At 41.9% G+C, this 21,941-nt stretch overlaps 1 protein-coding gene across 5 annotated transcripts in view; it reads right to left on the bottom strand.

Annotated features, from left to right (window-relative positions):
• Positions 1 to 2,223: 2,223 nt before the first annotated feature.
• Positions 2,224 to 21,941, bottom strand: part of PLAC1 (placenta enriched 1) — a 198,748-nt gene continuing 179,030 nt past the window's right edge. For all 5 annotated transcript variants that reach the window (XM_079764325.1, XM_079764323.1, XM_079764324.1 and 2 more), the window contains 2 exons: positions 3,792 to 3,922; positions 2,224 to 3,331 (listed from right to left, as the gene is read on the bottom strand). In XM_079764325.1, coding sequence (XP_079620451.1) covers positions 2,669 to 3,271 — 603 coding nt within the window. In that variant the 5' untranslated portion in view covers positions 3,272 to 3,331; positions 3,792 to 3,922 and the 3' untranslated portion in view covers positions 2,224 to 2,668. The remainder of the gene's footprint in view (positions 3,332 to 3,791; positions 3,923 to 21,941) is intronic.

The raw sequence follows: 21,941 nt of genomic DNA, 5'->3' as shown, positions 1-21,941 counted from the left end.
GCCTTGGGCAAGTTTCTTAATCATTTTGTGCCTTAGTTTCCTATTTGTAAAACTGATATAATAAGAGTACTCTCAGTGTTGTGAGGATCAAATGAGATGCGTCTACTATCTGGAATGTTTTCTCTCAGATCATCCCAGGCTGGCTCCTTCTTCACATTCAAGACTCATTTCAAATGACAGTACTTCAGAGGTCTTTCCTAACTGCTTCAATCTATTTTGTAGTTTCTCTCATATTACTGTGTTTTAAGCTCTTCATGACATTTGTTGGTCTCTAAATTTCTGTTTATTTGTTTACTTAATATCTCTGAGCCTTAGTTTATATTCACTGCCATATCCTCAGTGCCTAGTATGGCAAGTGGAATGTAATAACACTCAATGCATATTGTTGAAAGGTTTTATTTACCCTTTCCCCTCCCAGTCTTTGAAAAAAACTAATGGATTGCCAAACTTGGGTGAAAATATCCTGATTACAAAAGTCAGGCACAAAACTCTTTTCAAAGTATTATCAGTCTGTGACTAAAATATAAGACCCAGCCCTTGGCCTCAGGAGCTTACAATCTAGTTAGTGGGGTGTGACTTGAACGATTCTTAGAACCATTAGTGACTTATAAACCACTAGTGCAGCCTATGCCTTCCATGGATAAAAAGTGATACAGCCATAGATCTAAGAAGATATGTAGCTAAGAACTAATTTGTTTTTTCTTTATTGTTGAAAGTATTACAGATGTCCCCTTTGTTTGTTTTTCCCCCATTGACCCCTTCCCCCCCCCACACACCTGCCCCTCCCAGGCCTTTATCACTCTATTGTCTGTGTCCATATATGTATATAAGTTACCCGATTAATCACTCCCCACCTCCTATCCTGCCTTCCATCTGAAATCTGAAATTTGTCAGTCTGTGCAATGCTTCTATGTCTCTGGATCTTTTTTATTTATCAGTTAATTTTGTTCATTAGATTCCACTTATGAGTGAGATCATGTGATGCTTATCTTTCTCTGGTTGGGTTATTTCACTTAGCATAATAGTCTCCAGGTCCCTCCATGCTATTGAAAATGATAAGAGCTCTTTCTTTTCTTTTCTTTTCTTTTTTTACAGCTGCATAGTATTCCATTGTGTAAGTGTACCACAGTTTCCTAATCCACTCATTTGCTGATGGTCACTTGGGTTGTTTCCAAATCTTAGCTATTTACAATGAACATAGGAGTGCATATATTCTTTCTGATTGGTGTTTATGGTTTCTAAGAACTAATTTGAATGCTGCAGAGTATGAGTGAAATGAAGATACAGAGGGAGGGATTCACCTTGGGAACCTTAAAGGAGAGATAAGATATCCTAGAAAAAAAAGAGACCAGGCACTAATATTTGAAAAGCACATAGAACAATTTCTCATCCATAGTAAATATATCCTCCTATATAATAAAGAGGTAATATGCATATTGACCATCATGCCCTCACAAGATGGCTGCCTATGACCCAGGCCGGCAGGGGCGTTAGTGAGGGATGACCAAACGACTGAACAGTAGGCTGCATGGGGCGACCAAGCCTGTGGGGGGGGGGGCGTGAGGGGAGACAAGGCCAGCAGGGGAGCAAGTTGTGGGTGACAAGGCTGGCGGGGGGGGGGGGCAGTAAGAGGCAACCAGGCTGGCAGGGGGGCAGTTAGGGGTAACCAGGCTGGCATGGGGGGTGCAGTTGGGGGTGACCAGGCCAGCAGGGGGGGCAGTTGGGAGCAATTAGGCTGGCAGGGGGGGCAGTGAGGGGCAACGAGGCCAGCAGGGGGGCAGTTAGGGGCAACCAGGCCAGCAGGGGGGGCAGTAAGGGGTGACCAGGCCGGTGGGGTGGGGGCAGTTAGGAGTGACCAGGCCAGCAAGGAAGGGGCAGTTGGGGGCAACCTGGCTGGCAGGCAGAGGAGGTTAGGGGGCAATCAGGCCGGCAGGGGGGGCAGTTAGGGATGACCAGGCAGGCAGGCAGGTGAGTGATTAGGAGGCAGCAGTCCAGGATTGTGAGAGGGATGTCCGACTGCTGGTTTAGGACCAATCGGGCCTAAACCGGCAGTTGGACATCCCCCGAGGGGTCCCAGATTGGAGAGGGTGCAGGCTGGGCTGAGGAGACCCCCCTCCATGCATGAATTTTGTGCACTGGGCCTCTAGTATGTATATATTTTATTATCCATAGTATACATATTTATTAATTAAAGTCCCCTACTCATAGTTTTATGCCATCAGAACTTTATTTTTGCTTTTAAAAAAGATATAAAAAATAAAAATACTTTATTCAAAAAGTTAACACAGGCTGCCCTTTTCAAAAGCCCTCATAAGAGAGCCGCAAGAACCTGCCTGTTATTAGTAAATATCACATACTAATTTTATTTATTTTTAAAAGACTTTCACAGATTTGTAGATAAAGAAGAAGGGAGAGGGAGAGAGAGAAACATCAATGTCTGAGCGCAGCATCACCTGGCTGCCTCCTGCACAGCCCCCACTGGGGATCTGGCTTGCAACCCGGGCATGTGCCTTGACTGGAAATCGAACTGGTAACCTTTCAGTGCATGGGACAATGCCCAACCAACTGAGCCACACTGGCCAGGCCTATATACTAATTTTAGAAAGAGCATCAATGGGAGACCCCAAACTGAGATCACATGGACTCAAGTAGATTGTCTGAACAGAGATCAATCCTCAGATATATCCACAAAGAAAAATGACTGCACAGAATGACCTTTCTGGGCCTCTGCTTCATGATGTGGAGCCTGGGAACACTCTCCTTCGTTGAAGACACAAGGTGGACAATCGCAGTTGGGCCTCTGGCTGGACTGTGACAAGGCGAACACCTCGTAGCCTGTCTCACCATCTTGGGTTCTGGTTTGTATCTCACTGGCTTCTTTCATGCAGTAGGGAGTAGTGAGCCATGGGGAGTACTGGGGGGCAGTGCATGACACTGGAAATGTGTATTTATATGAGGTAGACTTTGAAGCACAATGTATCTCAGTGCTGTACATAACCATATCCTGAGAGATAGCTTTGGCTCTGATGCCACATTCGGTAACGCGGTAGGTAAACTTGTAGATATGTGACTGAACATGATTGACAGGGCAACCCTGGCCCAAATGTAACTCATGAAAGTGTACATATACATTGCTGTTCAACATGAAGGGATGTACCGTAACCATGAACCAGTCTATAGAACAGAATACAGTGATTGGAATTTGCCCGAAACAGGTAAAAAACAAAGAGGTGAGGATGACCATCCCTCCTATCAACTCGAAGACTTTCATGCCTGTAGAGCTGATCACGTAATGATTCTCAGGAAACAGGAAGCCGTCTGGTGAGGATTTCTAGAGCACACAAAAACACAAAAGGCAAATCATTTTATTTCCTATCTAAAGTTCAAATATGATCACTTTCTTAAAACAAAAGGCCATTCCTAAAGCATTAAAAAAGGTAAGAGAATAGAACTTACATGTTCTCACCAAAAAAAAAAAAAAAAAAAAAAAAAAAAAAAGGTAAATATGTGATGTGTTAATTAACTTGCTGGGGAATCCTTTCACAATGTGTAAGTATGTCAAATCATCACATTGTATACTTTAAATATCTTACAATTTTATTTGTCAATAAAACTGAAAAAAAGGGAAAAAAGAAAAACATTCTTGTGAAAGAGAACTGAATTTTTTAATTGATTTTTTATTGATTAAGGTATTACATATGTGTCCATATCCCCCATTCCTCCCCCACCCCACTCCTGCACATGCCCTCACCCCCTGAGAACTGAATTTTAATTTCAGTGTTGGAACTCACGTTTATGGATGACTACAATAGCTTCTTTAAGTGACTTTATCATGCCGTTTTGGGATAAAGTACATATCCCTCATTTGTAGAATTAGAGTCCATACTGATCAGGAGTGGCATCCTTTTGTGTATAACCCTAGCTAAAAAAAGAAAGAAAAATGTTTTCATGCCAAACATTAAATAAGGAGACAGGAGATGTAGTTTAATTCAAACTGACAACACTTGTCTTCTCATATGCTGTAATAACGAATCCCTCCCTATTGCTTTTTTTTTTTTGTTAGCAACAAATTTAATTAAATAAAACCTAAGAAGAAATTATGTTTTATTCCTGGCAACCAAGTATTAAAATTTTGACGAGAGGCTCCCACAAGCTAATCAAATGAAGGCTTCAAAAACTCTAGCAGTAGCATCGTAAGTCATTATGACCAATAGATTCCCTGGTATATCAATTGGGATAACTTCTAAAACAGTAAAATTTTGGAAGCAAAAATACTCCTTCTTAATTTTATATTTTGATCCATATTATACATGAAAATTATTTAAATGTCCTATATTAAAGAAAGAGAGTCTTAGGTTTGTGTTTTATACATTGGTTGACAAGTTATTTTCTAAAATATCCTTTGTAGCCATGGTTGGTACCTCATTGAATCACATGCTTTGCTTTACATTCTTCTTTTATTTTCACTAGCTTTTCTTTTCTTTTCTTTTTTTAAATATGAAGCTCTGTGGCTACTTCCTAGTCTTATTGTCTTTTACTTCTTAAGGAGTGACTAGCAGAGTAGTGTGAAGAAAAACAACTAATGCTAAGAACAAGTATCCAAAAGACAACATCAGAACGAGGTGACAAATGAAGAAGGAAAGAAGAGGAATATTATAAAATATTGTCCAACATAGCTTTCATTTTAAAAGTGAAAAGGACATAAATAGAAAAGTGCCTAAATTTTCAAAGAAATTGCGTGTGTGTGTGTGTGTGTGTGTGTGTGTGTGTGTGTGTGTAAGGCTTTACTTTTGTTCCCTACTGAGTTAAGTAACCCCTGCATAAATGAATTCATTCTTTGACTAAAATTTATTGAGTGCCTACTATGTGCATATCACTGTATTGAAAAGCATCCCAAAACTCTTCTTTCTTCCCCTTTTCCCCAGTTGCAAAAATGCAGCTCTTTCTCTTTATTTGATATGGATGAATTTCCTGCATTCTTTAATGGAAACCATGGCATGAGAGCCCACTAAAAAGGAGCACTGGCCTGGATGAAATGTTTTGTTTCTAAGTCAGGCACTAAATTTGATTGGTACATATTGATCTCACTATCTCTCACTCTCTCAATAACGACCTATCATTTTCTCTGAGGTGTTGGGGTGTAAAGAGAAGTCTAAGGGGTCTACCAGGTTCCTTCCTTTCATTTTTGTTCATTCTGAAATGTCTTTCCTGAGACTGCTTTTTTGTTTTACACAAAGCAAAAACAGAAGCAGCAGCAACACACAAAAACCTGATCTTCTTACCCCTCCAAAAAACAAAACAAACAATTTAAGACAATAAGAACATAATAAACCAAGTAACTTATGATGCCAGTTGGTCCTGGATGATGACTCAGCAGTTTAATAAACATGATCCAGAATGAGGCATGATATTTGCTGAGGTTCCTTTTGGAAGCTGAGATAATCACTCCATCACCACTGTACTATTGTCTTGGTTTAAAGAAGACCACCTTGTCCTAAGCATGCTTTAGAAGTGGCTTTCTTTTCCTCCCTCTCCTTCCTCTGTCCTTAACATCATCTCACAGCCTGTGCATATTTGCCCTGAACAAAAACCTCCCCTTTAAATAGTTAGTGCAATAGGCCAGAGAAACAATCCTTCCATTTCTTTTTATTTTTTAAAATTTCTTTATTGATTAAGGTATCACATATTTGTCCTCATCCCCCCATTCCCATCCCACGCCCCTCCCCACACATGCCCCACCCCCCTGTTGTCCTTAACCACTGGTTAGACTCATATGCTTGCACACAAGTCCTTTGGTTGATATCTCCCCTTTACCCCCACCCTTCCCTACCCTCCCTCTGAGGCCCGACAGTTCATTTTCTTTGTTCAAACCCCCAAACCGAGACCCAAGCTTAAGGCTGTGTTTTTGGCCAGTAAGTTATGCCACCCATTTTCTTTCACTCCCTCAAACATCTTTCCTATCCTCCTCCCTCTCAAGGACAATTCAAATCATTATAAAAAGCCCAGATTCTCTGATAAAGAAGACAGTTGTCCTCCAGCCAATCATTTTAGACTACGTTACTAATGAGCTTGCTAACGCTTAGCTCAATGCCACACTTCAGGAGTTGCTCCTTTTTGCTGAGTACAGGTCATCAGAACTTGGCAGCCTCCTTCCCCTTCAGCCTGCAATTAACAGGGAAGGGCAGTGTGTGTGTGTGTGTGTGTGTGTGTGTGTGTGTGTGTGTGTGTATTTATAAAATAAGCTGGGTTTTCTAACTTCTATCAGAGATGTGCTGAAAGAATGGTATATTGGACAGAGGAAGGAGACAGTGGGTCTCTGATGACTGGGGACAGAATAAAAAGAAGGCTGAGGGGCTAGAGAGGGAAATGAGCTCCTAAAAAGTGAGTTGTGCAGGGGTGCCAAATTGAAGGTATTTTTAGCCATAGTTGGAGCTGTGCATACATAACATCCCAGGAACTGTGGACAGAATCCTATTTAAAATTTCCAGAAATCTTCAGAGGTATGGGGAGTTGAGGACTAGGGAAGAAATGAAGCAGAAAAAGGAGTGCTAACTTTGGACTACTGTCCAGTTTCTGGAAGAGGTGGCTGGGCTGTCAGAAAGCGTGTCTCAGGGTTTGCATTACCATAGCCCCATTTGGACCAGATTGCAAATTATCCCTGTGACATTCCAGAAGCAATGAACTTAGATGCATTTGTATAGCCAAGTAGGGCTCAGCTATTGGTACATACCGTCCTGAACTGAGCTATAGAGAGGCCAGCACAACCAGAGCTGCTAATGACACCTGGATACAAAATGTTTGCTTTTCTAGTAGCTACAGAGTACAGTAGCTTTCTGTTTTTTCTAAATGTGGTTTATGCATATACATTTTCCATTAGTTCCTTTAACAGAGCTTTCCTCCTCCCCCCTCCTTTTTTTTTTTTTTAAAAAAAGAACTCCTTAATAAGCCTAATTCTTAATAAATACTTTACTTTTCTTTTAAAAAAAGAGAAACATTTCATTCTTGGAATATGAACTCTTTTTTTCCCCAGTGAACATATGAAAAGATGTTTATTTTTATTGGTCATCAGGGAAACACAAATTAAACCACAGGGTGATACCACTGATTACTCACTGGAATGGCTGAAATAAAAAAAAAGGAGGAATATATCAAGTTGATGGGAATGTAAAATTGGAGCCCTCATATATTATTGATGACAGTGTTGGAAAAAATATATATTATACTTGCACATATATGAAAGTATGTATCTATATTTTATATACATAACCAATATAAAAGCACATATCTATAAAATAAAATATTTGCACAAAAATCATAGCAACATTATTTTTAATAAATCAAAACTGGAAACTATGCACATTCCCCAAAGCAGTGGAATGGATAGATAAATTGTTGCATATTTAAAAAAAGAATAGAAGACCACAGCAGTAAGAATGAATGCATCACTATTACATGCAACAATATGAATAAATCTCAAAAATATAATGTTGGGTTAAAGAATCCAGACACAAAATAATGCACAATGTAAAAGTTCATATTCATAAAGTTCAAAAGCAGGCAATGCTAACTTGTGGTTTTAGAAGTAATGGTAGATATTTTGGGGAATGTGAACTCTATTTCTTAATTTCTTACACAAAAGAGGTTAGATATTGGTTTAAACACAGAGCATTTTTCATCTCAGGGGAAAAAATCCCCTCTTTCTAAAAGAGACAAAAGCTATAGTCCAAATTTGTTTTGTGATGTTGGTTAGTGAATTGAGAAGTGTAACACAAATCTCCTTAAAAGCAGATAGGATTTCTGCCTCACCATCTCATCTGATGTCATCAGAGACACATATTAATTCTTTGCATGGGGAATGAGGAGGGGAATAAGCTAAACATTTCCACATCTGGTTTTGGAATGGTTTGGAAAAAGAATTCACTCCATAGGTTCCTGGAAGCTTTTGGGGTTGACAGTTATTTATTTTTAAAATTCAGTGTACTCATGACAGCAGAGTTATCATTTGTATGTTGCTTTCCCAGAATCTTGTTGTCAAAACAAAAGGAAACAGAGGGGAAAAGGAAAGTCCAAGGCAACATGCAATTATCTCAGGGAAATATAACTGTCAGGGTTTTGATTTGTAGCAATTTTTGTTTGCTCTCTTGCAGCTGATTTGAAGAAAAATTAATCTCAGTTGGAATAAAGATTCTTTTAAAAAACAAGACCGGAAAAAAGAATTTTAACACTTTGTAAACTCTTTAGTTTAGAAATTCAAATAGCCACATTCTGATTTTTCTCTGCCAACTATCTCAAGGTTTAGGAGCCTTTTAAATAATACTTTCAACAATAAAGATAAAAACAAAAAAGAATATCTTTTACCCCCCCCCCCAAAATAAATAAAAGCGAGGTTCTGTTTCAACCCCACTTTTAAAGAATTGGTTCACTGCTCTCAAAGAAAGTGAGGATTGTGATTATACTAATGATGTCAAAGGTACATTAAAATGAGTCAAAAATTGAAATAACTGCTTTTGTAGATTGTATATTAATTCTAAAGAATCTGGTTCAGTTTTCTAGCCTTGTGAAGCATAGTGTGAAAAGTAACTGTACATTATTCACCATTGTATGTGGAAGAAGAATTATGAACTGCTAATATTAAACAATGTCCATTTTCTCAACAAAGTAAAACACCTTGACTCAACCTAGAAAAAAACTTCATTAAAATTAAACGAAAAAGTAGTATTAAAATGTTTATGTAATTAAAACTGTGGAAATTGGAAGATATAGAAAAGATAAAAGGAGAAAATAAATTTGCAACCTCAAAATAGCCATTGTTACTTTTTTGGTTTACATACTTTTACTTTTTTTGTGATGTGGGGTGGGAGAAGTATATATAATATTCCAAAGTCATTTCTGAAAAAAAAAAAAAAAACAACACACACCAAGGTTTCTTTGAAAGCTGTTTTTAATTTTTGACATTGAATTTGAAAGCAATCAAAGTATTATTTTTGTTTGGGCCATCTGGTTTTGTTCTTATAATCTGCTAAGCTATCAAGCATAGTTTAAATGTCATGGTTCATCTCATGTACAAATAAAGGTTGTGAAATAAATAAGAGTCCAAGCTCCTTGTAAAAGAGAGAAGTTTTCGTTGGATCACAAATTTGGTTACTAAAAGGTGAATAGTTTGATGTGAAATCAAACCATAATAAGGCTCCACAGCACGGATAAACCATACCCTGCCTGAACATAAGTATTTCCAAATAAATACAGAAAGTTGGACTTTAGTGGAAATTATAAATATCAGGTCATGGGAACTCCTTCCCTTTTGTGCAGAGAAGCTGAGTAAGTTTAATTTTAAAGTTGAATGAAAGGATGTATTTCACAATTTCCATAAAACGTAAGCAAAATACTAAATGCATGCCCCTAATTCAGTTTATGTTTTAATTAAATAATTTATTCGAGTTTGATTTTTCAAAAAACCATACTCTTTGCCACAAAGCCCCAGAGTCCCTTTTCAATTTAAAAGAAAAGGTAAATTTGTGTCTGAGCCAAGCTCCCAACTCCACAGCAGCTTGGCTGCATTTTTAACCCATTAGGAGTCTCTGCAGGTCTGCTCAAACTAGATAAAGGCCTGTTTGCCTGGGATGATTTCTGGATGTTGTCATCAGAAATCAGCACTCCTTCAAGGGTTTCACCACTTCTCTGATACACCTATTTCAATAAATGAGAGTTCTAGACAGTTTCCAAAAATGGCCAGGCATATTCCTCCCTTCCTTTCAAAACTGGGATTTTTGGGTATAGGTTTTCTTAAAGCAAGGTGTGCATATATAGCACCAGCTGAAGGATGGCTTAAGTCCAAATCAAAAACTCAAATGACAGTTGACATTACAGGCTGTTTAGCTGAGATTTTATTTTTTTTGAGAGAAATATCATTGTGAGAGATTTTGCCTCCTGCATGCACCTCCACTTGGGATCGACTAGCAACCTGGGTATGTGCCATGATCTGGAATTGAACCTGCCACCTTTTGGTGTATGAGGAGATGCTCCAACCAACTGAGACACATGGGCCAGGGCTTGACTGATTTTTTACTGACTTGACCAACATGGATCTTTCCAAAACCCAAAGCTACCTTATATATACCCACATAGAATGTGGCCACTTGGTGTGTGATGTACACCCTAACTGAGTTCATTCACCACCCTAGGCTCCTGAGAGGGAGAAAAGTTTTATAAAATGTTAATTTGATAGGAAGGCTGTTGGTTTTTGTTAGGGAAGCCCACAATTTGGGAGGCATGCATGCATATTGGAGTAGGTAAAGATACATTGCTCTGTGGTCAGGACATTATGGGAAGAGCGAATTACACACATACACACACACACACACACACACACACACACAGGGTGGGAATATATATATATATATATATATATATATATATATATATATAGAGAGAGAGAGAGAGAGAGAGAGAGAGAGAGAGACCAAAAAGAAAGGAAAACCCAAATCTTTTTTTTAATATATTATTTTATTGATTTTTTACAGAGAGGAAGGGAGAGGGAGACGGATAGAGAGTTAGAAACATCGATGAGAGAGAAACATCAATCAGCCGCCTCCTGCACACTCCCTACTGGGTATGTGCCCGCAACCAAGGTACATGCCCTTGACCGGAATCAAACTTGGGACCCTTGAGTCTGCAGGCCGACGCTCTATCCACTGAGCCAAACCGGTTAGGGTGGAAAGCCCAAATCTGTTTCTTGCTGTTATCCTGATCCATACTATTTTTTCCCGTTCTTTAATCCTTGGAGTATAAATTTCTTAAGGAACTGGCTTTTGGAGTACTAGAGTATCTGGTACATAGTGACTACTCAATAAATGTTTGTTGCATGAAAGAATAAAGGAATCAATGAATGACTAGCAGAAATCACCACCTGCCCCTGTATCTCTTTGTACAGTCGCTAAGGTCTCAAATCTGGTTATTGGCTAACCATCCCTACTATTTCCCCAAACTTCCAGTTGAAGACCTGGTGTAACAGTAAAGTGTTTCTTGCTAGAAAGTTCAGGTCCCAGAGAAACCAAGATGGCGGCATAGTTAAACACCTAAACTGCAGCCTCGCACAACAATTTCAAAAATACAACTAAAAGACAAAACAGACATCATCCAGAACCACAGGAAAGCTGGCTGACTGGAAATTCTACAACTAGAAGGAAAGAGAAAACCACAAGGAAAATCAGAGGAGCTGTAAAAGACTGAAGTATGGAGACAGGGGCGCGCGCATGTGGAGAGGACGGAGCCGGAGAGGACGGAGCAGCTGAGTGCCTGGCTGGCGTTCTCTAGTGGGAAGGAGATAAAAGCTCTAGACTGTGCTAAACCCCAGCTCCAACTGCCTCTGTGCTCAGCTTGGATGGGGCGGAGTTTCAGGGTGGAGCCTAAAGCCTTGGCTTTGTTCCTGGCGAGACCCTGGGGACCCAGGCTCATACTGGGGGAATATGGGCTGTAAGGCAGAAACTCAGGGGAGCAGCAAAAGGCAGAGCTCCGGAGGCGCGCATGTGAATGCATGCAGAGGACGGACTGTTGACTGTGCCGCTGGATTGCCCTAGTGGGAAGGAGACAAAAGCTCCGGACTGCGTTGAACCCCAGTTCTGACTGCACTGAACCCCAGTTCCGGGAGAGAATCTGGCAATCCAGATTCATTGGGGGAGAGACTAGACTATTTGGCAGCGGGTGAAACTCCAGGGTGCCTTTCTCTCAGAGGTGCTTGCAGCTAGTACCAAGGGACACTGAGGGACACTGAGACCCAGGAACCTCATAGGGTGGGGCTGACGGGAAGCCAAGGCTGTAGGCTCCACCCTGAAACTCCGCCCCATCCAAGCTGAGCACAGAGGCTTTCACAATTTTGCAAGTCTAGTCAAATAAGGCTGTCTCCTGGCCTAGACTCAGCTGATCCTCACAGCCAATTGGCCTGGAGGTCAACTCCTCCCACTGATACCAACAACAATCAAGACTTAACTACAACAAGGCTGTACACACAGTCCACAAAAGGGTGCACCAAGAGTGTCCACCCCAAGTAACTGGGGAGACCAAGCCACTGGCCCATATAGGACAACTAGCACACAAAGCTACCCTACCAACTCAGGGAAGCAGCGAAAATGCGGAGACAAAGAAACAGATAAAAAACCAAAGAAATGGAGGAAAACAAATGACTGGAGATAGAGTTCAAAACCACGGTTATAAGGTTTTTCAAGAATTTCCTATAAAAGGCCGATAAATTTAGCAAGACGCTTGAGGATATGAGAGAGACCCTCGAGGATATGGAAAAGGACCAACTAGAAATTAAACATACACTGACTGAAATAAAAAATATTATACAGGCACCCAACAGCAAACTAGAGGAATGCAAGAATCAAGTCAAAGACTTGAAATACAAAGAAGCAAAAATCACTCAACTGGAAAAGCTAACAGAAAAAAGAATCCAAAAATTTGAAGATAATGTAAGAAGCCTCTGGGACAACTTCAAGCGTACCAACATCAGAATTATGGGGGTGCCAGAAGAAGAGAGAGAACAAGATACTGAAAACCTATTTGAAGAAATAATGATTGAAAACTTCCCCCACCTGGTAAAAGAAATAGACTTACAAGTCCAGGAAGCACACAGAACCCCAAACAAAAGGAATCCAAAGAGGACCACACCAAGACACATCATAATTAAAATGCCAAGAGCAAAAGACAAAGAGAGAATGTTAAAAGCAGCAAGAGAAAAACAGTTAATTACCTACAAGGGAGCACCCATACGATTGTCAGCTGATTTCTCAACAGAAACTATGCAGGCCAGACAGGAGTGGCAAGAAATATTCAAAATGATGAATAGCAAGAACCTACAACCAAGGGTACTCTACCCAGCCAAGCTGACATTAAGAATTGAAGGTCAGCTAAAGAGCTTCACAGATAAGAAAAAGCTAAAGGAGTTCATCAACACCAAACCAGTATTATATGAAATGCTGAAAGGTATTCTTTAAGAAGAGGAAGAAGAAGAAAAAGGTGAAGATAAAAATTATGAACAACACATACATATCTATCAACAAGTGAACCTAAAAATCAAGTGAATTAAAAATCTGATGTACAGAATAAACTGGTGAATATAATAGGATCAGGGGCATAGAAAGGGAGTGGACTGACAACTCTCAGGGGTAAAGGGGTGTGGGGGTGTGGGAAGAGACTGGACAAAAATTGTACACCTATGGATGAGGACAGTGGTGGGGAGGTAAGGGAAGAGGGTGGGATGGGAACCAGGTGGAGGGGAGCTATGGGGGGAAAAAAGAGGAATAAGTGTAATAATCTGAACAATAAAGATTTATTAAATTAAAAAAAAGAAAGTTCAGGTTCCTTGTCAAGGGTCCAAGCAGGTCTACTTGCCCACTTGCCTGCCTACTTGGCTCACAGATGCCATGGGCTATATGTCTGCCCAGCCCAGTGGTACCCACTGCCTTGTCGATTAGCTCTTAGCCAGTAACTACAAATGGAGCCAGCAATCCTTGTACTAATCCCTCAGCCCTGGTCAAAATCCTCCTCTTTCTGTCAAGCAACCAAATACAAGTGTTAGTATGTCTGGATTCTGCCATAGAGTCTCAGGCGAGCAAACTAAGTCAATTTCTACAGAGAAAACAAGGTGCAACTCTCCTCTGGTCTGGCTTTATGTGGGAAGAAAGTAGAAAGTCCCAGATCCTACCAGACCAAGTCCAGGCAACTGAGAGACATGGTGTCCTCAGAATCAAAAGCCTCAGGTTCACAAGGTAGTGAGGAATGATGGTGTCCCTAGAAGGGGCTTGCTGGAGTTACCAGGTTCACTGAAGCAAATGGATATGGCCCCTGAAGTTTCCTGTGGATGGATTCCCTGAGCTAGGAGGAACCAAAACCACAGGTTGGCTATTTGTTCCTCCTTAGAGCACATCTACATGTCTACTACCAGTTCCAAGCACAGAAGTAGAAATCCAAAAATACCAGAGTTTCCTGGGAAATTGGAGGAAAGATGGGTTAAATCTCCCCTGCTACAAGTTGACAGTTGGCTCACTCTGGGCTTGGCTCTCTGCTCTGTCAATCTAGGCCAACTTCGGATTTTGTTTCAACATCCCCCAAACTGAGTGCTCCCCAAAATGCTTTGAAGTTGACCCCATCTACACATATTCTATTGAATTTCACTGGTAAATATCACTCGCCTCTTCTCTTGCCTGCATCTTTTATATGACAAAGGTTTGACTTTGGGTGTGAAAGCTTATCCTAGCAATCCTACCTAATAAAAGGGAAGTATGCAAATAACCATCACTCCCGCTACGCCCACGATTGGGCTGGCGGCAGGCTGGGGGCAGGACTTGGGGTGGCCAATTGGGCTGACAGGATGGGGGGGGCGGGGACTACCCGCCCCCAGTTCCTCCAGCAGGCCCCAACGGCTGGCACTGCGGGAGGATGCGGCTGGCACTGCGGGAGGATGGGGGAGGACCGATGGAGCCGGCGGAACTCAGAGTGGCCGATTGCATGGCTGCCAGCACCAGTTTTCCATGGCTGCCAGCACCAGTTTTCCGCCAGCAGCAGTTTTCCTCTGGCCACCCGCAGATCGCAGATCGGAGCGCCTCCAGATCAGAGCTCCTTTCGGGGTGGCCAATCGCGCTGGTGGGAGGCGCTCGATCGGCGGGTGGTCAGAGGAAAACTGCTGCTAGAGGAAAACTGGTGGTGGCAGCCAGGTGAAGGAAGGTCTATTGCACGAAACTTCGTGCAACGGGATTCTAGTATCAAAATATTTGGGGCAAAATGTTGGCTTGGTACCTTCTTCATACAATTAGTATTTGGTTAAAATATATACATAATAGGTTGAAATTGTGTTCATAATTTGCATATTATAATGTGTAAATATTTTAAAATATATAATGTACAAATAATATTAAACATCTGATAATATACACATATGTGATATATAATACTTATTTTAAAATATATATAAACAACAAAAAGAGTAGGTCTCCTCACCACTGACAACCCATCTTCCCATTAACAAAGAAAAAATAAAGTGCTCATTTCTGAAATTTTTCTCAAGGGCCAAGACTTTGAATTTACATCATTTGGATGCAAATATGTATGTATTTATACATATATAATATACACATTTAAATATATTAAACGTGTTGAATTGTGTCCACCAAAATTTAGACGTTTAAGTCCTAACCTCAGAATGTGTCCTTATTTGGGATACAGTCTTTAAAGAGATAATCAAGTCCTAGCCTGTTTGGTTCAGTGGATAGAGCATTGGCCTGCAGACTGAAGGGTGCTGGGTTTGATTCCGGTCAAGGGCACATGCCCAGGTTGCAGGCTTGATCCCCAGTAGGGGGCGTGCAGGAGGCAGCCGATCAATGATTCTCTTTCATCATTGATGTTTCTATCTCTCCCTCTCCCTTCCTCTCTGAAATCAATAAAAATATATTTTAAAAAAGAGATAATCAAATTAAAATGAGGGCATTAGGGTGGTCTGTAATCCAACATGACTGGTGTCTTAACAAAAAAGGGAAATTTGGACACAATGACACCCACAGAGGGAAGATGATGTGAAGACACAGGGAAAAGAGAACCATGTGACTAGTGATGCATTTAGAATCCAAAGAATGTTAAGGATTATCAGCAAACACCAGAAACTAGAAAAGGCAAAGAAGGATCCTCTCCTAGAGCCATCAGAGAGAGCAGGGCCTTGTTGACATCTTGATTTTTGACTTCTAGCTTCCAGAACTATGAGAGAATAAATTTCTGTTGTTTTAAGCCACTCAGTTTGTGGTAATTTGTACAGCAACCCTAGCAAACTAATAAATATATATTTCCCCACAGATTGAATATACACACATGTCTCCTTCCTGAGACAAGAGCTTGCAACTATTAATGTTCTGACTCCATGTCTTACTATAACCTTAAAATTCCATTTGGAATTAGAAAGATAAGACAACAAAGAATGGAGACAAAAAGTTAAAAAGAAAGAGGATGGTGAAAAGGGATATGGGTGCTGGTATTTGATGCCTACAGGAGAAATTGAATTAGGGAATTAGATTTTAGTGTGATATCAGGGAGACTTAACTCTAAAAGTTGTCCAAAAATGAACAAAGAAGCCTGGTATGGAACTGAGTTTCCTTGGTTTTCTGCAGGTATTCAGGTAGAGAGGCTGGATGGTGACTTGTCAGGATGGCTGGAGATGGAATTCTGATCCTATGCAGGAAGCTAGAGGATCTTTAAGGTTTTATCAAAGAATTTTTTGTGTGTGCTCCTATGTATGTGTTCATAATATATCATAATTCATAATGTGCTCATAATTGTGTATAATAATCTATATCTATCTATCTATCTATCTATCTATCTATCTATCTATCTATCTATCTATAAATGCCTAAGCCACCGTTACTACTGAACGACCGGAATGACTGGAATGACCAGAATGACCGGTCAACCAATCACTATGATGCGTATTGACCAGCAGGGGGAAGACGCTCAATGCAGGAGCTGCCCCCTGGTGGTCAGTGCGCTCCCACAGCCAACCTCCTGCGGCTGGCCAGCGGTGTCGGTGTCCAGCGTCCGTTCCTTCTGTGCCCGGCCTGGCGACCATCGCCTCCTCTCCCAACCCCGCCAGGGCCTTTGGGCCCTGGGCTGGGACCAGGAACTGGGGGTGGGTGGCAGCAGATATAGCCCCTTTCCCAGGGGGGCGAGGGCCAACTCCCTCCTTGGGGCCAGCAGCCAACCTCCCATGCCCTATCCTTCCCCCAAGCCAGCAGGCCCCGATCAGCCTGGCCCTGATCAGCCCTGATCACTGGCCAGGCCTAGGGACCACACCCATGCACGAATTCGTGCACCGGGCCTCTACTGTGTTTATAATTAGCACATATATTAAGTACACAGGTATGGAAGAACACACTCACATCATGCACACATGCATAAGTTATCTATTTAGGTCTTCCTAATAGATATAAGACTGTATAATACTGTCTAATAGGGACCCAACTCTCAGCCAGATTATTGTTGTGACTGGAACTTAGTGATAATGGTGGTAATTACAAGGGGGAGAAGGGAGGGTGCATCATGAAATAGAGGAAAATACTGGTTTCCTTCGCTATCTGAAAGTAGAGCATTCCTATGAAACCTTTGGTAAGCTGAACTAGCCAAAGCAAAGAATCAATACCTTAGGACACATGTTGCTAATGAATGCACAAAGTAAATCAATATAAAGTACAGATGTTCACAGAGTTCAAAGCTATGGTGGCTTGATGTTGACATGCTGAGTGTGGTTCCTGGGGAAGGAGCTAGAAAGGGCCATCTCACTGCTTGAGTGCGTGCAGCAATACAAACACGGAATGCTATCATATTTTTGTCTTCTTTTCCCCAGTGAAAGCAAAAATCGTCTTCATATTTCTTAAGGTTAGGGAAAACTGGTACTAATGTAAGTCTTTCATAAAAGCGAAGTAGCAGAAAGTGAACTTTCAAAAAGCAAATGGGTTACCTGTACTCAGAATGGGGCTTACTGCCTAGCTCTAAATAATAGGATATCTTTCTTTATATAGCGATCCCCATAATAGGCTGTACTTTCCCCTAATATCTCCTTTGATCCTTGAAGTTTTTCCATGGTCTCTAAATGGTATGGCTTTTCTAAGCAGCATGATCTCCGGAAGCCCTGTACTCAGGGGGTGGGGGGTTCTTTTTACAAACTTCTTGCACTGGACTACAAAGGCCGGGGCTCTGCTCCTTGAAACTACTGTCAGTGAAGGCCCTAGCACAGCTATAGTTAGGAGCATGCTCAAAAGTATACATCTTTTTTATCTAACCTAGAAAGAAGTAGTAGTAATGACTTTTCTCTTTATGTTCATGCTTTTTGCAATGTTTTAAGCAATTGCAGAATCTAAAGATTTTTATGTTTGTTTGAACATATATGGGTCACATATGGCAACAACTCAAAAATAAAGCATTTAAAAAAATTTGGATATCTTTACTTATATAGAGAGCCCCCCTAATCCTTATAGTTATCCCATAAGTTCCCCAAAGACAGGGATCACATGTTAAACTGGGAAAATGGGGGCCCAGCAGGCAGAGTCTTTGCCAAAATCAAGGTTGAATAAGTCATTTTGGGCCTCAGGCCTTCCTTCCAACCTGCCTGACTTCTCTCTCCTTTTACAATGTATACAAAATCGCAAGACATTATTCTGAGTTAATCATTGTGGAAAGAAAGGGAAAATCCTAAAGTGGCTTGACCTATGGACTACTGCTCCAAGACACATGACAACTTCTTCAGTGTCTGATGGCAGTTATTTAGGAGAGGAAGCAGAAGTGATTCTCAAACTCAGCCAAGGGAGCTGAACAAACCAAAGTACAGATGGCCTCTTGGAGCAGCCTCCCACAGCTGGGAAAAGCTGAGAGAAGCTCTAAGATGGCAAATGGCAGTGAGGAGCAGGAACCAAGGTTTTTAGAAGAGCCCAAGAGTTGAAAAAAATAAGGGGAAGAATGAAGTATTCATAGGCCAGAGAGAGGGCAGACCCAGTAAGACACCAGTTGAGTGTTTAGTTAGTGTGTGCTTTCTCTGTCCCATCTTCCTTTTAAAAGTTTCCTTTTTACTCTTAAGTTATGAGATCAAAGATAAAAGCCAAGCCCACTCATTAGACAAGGCCATTCATCATAGGCAGCTGTCTAACTCTAGAAACTGAAATTCCCCTGAAGAAGGAAGGAACGAAAAAAACATTATTGAGGCACTGTGTTAGGGGCTTTATGTGCAATATCTCATTTAATCCTCAGAGTAGCCCCGTGTAGTAGATACTGTTTTTGTTTCTTTTAATAAGATGGCTCAGAAATGTTATCTTCCTCTTCTATGTGGTGAAAGCCAATTTTATTTTATTTTTTAAAATATTTTTATTTATTTCAGAGAGGGAGAGAGAGATAGAAACATCAGTGATGAGAGAGAATCACTGATCAGTTGCCTCTTGCATGCCCTGCACTGGGGATCAAACCCAAAACCTGGGCATGTGCTCTTGACTGGAATTGAACCTGGGACCCTTCAGTCTGCAGGCTGATGCTCTATCCACTGAGAAAACCAGCTAGGGCTTTTCCTGATGGGACAGGGATCCAAACGCAGTTCTGCCTGGCACAGAAGCAGAGTCATGGACCTGCTAGTCCCCCTCACAGCACTGATGGGCACGGACTCTCGTCAGATCTGACTTCCGTGGTCACAGATACTGGTGCCCCCAGGGGCGTTTCTCTGATGCCTCTATTTTGGTCTTAACATATTTTAGTAACATCACATTGTTTCTTTTTCTAAAAAAAAATAAAAATCTTTATTGTTGAGATTATTACAGATGTCCCTCTTTTTTTCTCCCATCGCCTCCCTCCACCTGGTTCCCGCCCCACCCCAGGCCTTTGCCAGCCTGTTGTCTATGTCCATAGGTAATGCATATCTATATATACTAGAGGCCCAGTGCATGAATTTGTGCACAGGGGAGGGGAACCGCAGGAGGTTGGCTGGTTGGGGGAGGGACTGTGGGAGGTTGGCCGCTGGCCCCAAGGAGGGAGCCAGCCCTCGGCCCCCCTGGGAAAGGGACTGTGTCCGCTGCCACCCACCCCTGGTTCCCCGTCCCAGCCCAGGGCCCGAAGGTCCTGGCGGGTGTGGAGAGGAGGTGATGGTCACTGGGCTGGGCATGGAAAGGACAGATGCTGCTGCTGCCGTCAGTGCCCCACCACTGCATGGCTCCCTGCCTCTCCCCCTCCTCCTTCCCACGCTGCTGTGCCACCACTGTGGCAGGCAGGTGGCTCCCGGGAAAGGGAGAGGACAGGAGCGAGACAAACCCTTGTGTTGAGGGCTGACTTTCAATAGTTTGCAGCAAGAGAGCTGCTCTGCTATGTACGAAACCCCAACCCAGAAGCAGGTCTCTGCGAATGGTTTAGCACCAGGGGCCGATGGGAGCCAGCCAGCCGGGGGGGGGGGGGGGGGGGGCGCATGGGAGGTTGCCTGTGGGAGCGCATTGACCACCAGGGGGCAGCTCCTGCATTGAGCATGCTATTCAGTGAGCATGATAGCGACTGGTTGACTGGTCGTTCTGGTCGTTCCGGTAGTTCGGTCATAAAGGTTGCTTAGGCTTTTATATATATAGATAAAAGTGTAAGTGACTGTCCGGCTGGTAGCTATGATACTCAATGACCACCAGGGGGCAGACGCTCAATGCAGGAGCTGCTGAGCTGCAGTGACTTGGCAGCTGCTGTTCTCGGGCGATGCACCCGGAACCGGAAAGGAGGGAGCCCGATTCTGGGGTGTGTCACCTGAGAACCACCCTCTCACAATCCAGGACCCCTTGGGGGATGTCAGAGAGCTGGTTTCAGCCCAATCCCCACAGCTAGTCTGAGGGATCCCACCAGTACATGAATCCTCTAGTATGCATATAAGATCTTTGTTTAATCTCTTCCCGCCCCTACCCCCCTTCTCTTTGAGAATCGTCAGTCTGTTCCATTTCCACGCCCCTGATGCTATTCCATTCACCATTTTATTCTTTTCATTAGATTTTTTATTCGTTTATTTTGATTTTTAGATTCAATTGTTGATAGGTATGTACTTGTTGCCATTTGGTTGTTTTTGATCTTTTTCTTTTTCTGCTTCTTCCTCTTCTTAAAGAATACCCTTCAACATTCCTATAATACTGGTTTGGTGGTGATGAACTCCTTTAGCTTTTTCTTGTCTGTGAAGCTCTTTACCTGATCCTCAATTCTAAATGATAGCTTTTCTGGGTAGTATAATCTTGGTTGTAGGTTCTTGTTATTCATCACTTTGAATATTTCTTGCCACTCCCTTCTGGCTTGCATAGTTTCTGTTGAGAAATCAGCTGACAGTCGTATGGGCATTCCCTTGTAGGTAACTAACTGTTTTTCTCTTGCTGCTTATAATATTCTCTCTTTGTTTTTAGCCCTCAGAATTTTAATTATGATGTGTCTTGGTGTGGTCCTCTTTAGGTTCCTCTTATTTGGGACTCTGTGCTTCCTGGACATGTAAGTCTATTTCTTTCACTAAGTAGGGAAAGTTTTCTGTCACTATTTCTTCAAATAGGTTTTCAATATCTTGCTTTCTCTCTTCTTCTGGCACCCCCATAACGTGAATGTTGGTACACTAGAAGTTGTCAAAGAGGTCCCTTACACTGTCTTCATATTTTTCGACTCATTTCTTTTTGCTCTTTTGGTTGGGTGTTTTTCACTTCCTCATATTTCAAATCATTGATTTGATTCTCAGAATCCTCTACTCTACTGTTGATCCCTGTATATTATTCTTTATTTCAGTCAGTGTATGTTTAATTTCTGACTGGTCCTTTTCCATGTGTTTGGCATTCTCACTAAGATCCTTGAAAGTCTCACTAAGTCCCTTGGAGGTTTCTAGAAGATTCTTGAGTAACCTTATAGCTGTGGTTTTGAACTCTATATCCAGTAGTTTGTTTTCTTCCATTTGTGACATGTTTCTTTGTCTCCACATTTTGGCAGCTTCCCTGTGTTTGTTTCTATGTATTGGGTAGAGCTGCTATGCTCCTTGACTTGGTAGAGTGGCCTTGTGTAGTAGGTGTCCTATAGGGCCCAGTGGCTCAGCCTCCCTAGCCATCTGAGCTGGGAACTCTAGGTGTACCCCTTTGTGGGCTGCGAGCACAGTCTTGTTGTAGTTGAGGCTTGATTGCTGTTGTTGTCACTGGGAGGAATTGACCTCCAGGCCAATTTGCTGTGAGGACCAGCTGCACTGACAGTGGGAGAACTGCTATGCAAGAGACTCCCCTATGGAGCAGGACTTGCTTCAGTGGGGATTTGGTGCTCACTGAGTCTGCCCCTTGAGTGTGTCACTTATGGATGTGAAGAGTTGTAATCTGGTATGGTCTAACACTGACCACTGGGTACACTGGCTCTTGGGTCTCCAGGGAGGTGCAAAGTCAGCCACTGCC

This window comes from Cnephaeus nilssonii (genome assembly GCF_951640355.1).
Source record: "Cnephaeus nilssonii genome assembly, chromosome: X".
In the NCBI taxonomy this organism is placed as follows: Eukaryota; Metazoa; Chordata; class Mammalia; order Chiroptera; family Vespertilionidae; genus Cnephaeus; species Cnephaeus nilssonii.
The sequence above is the reverse complement of the archived record's forward strand: the minus strand, read 5'-3'. Positions and strand labels throughout refer to the sequence as shown.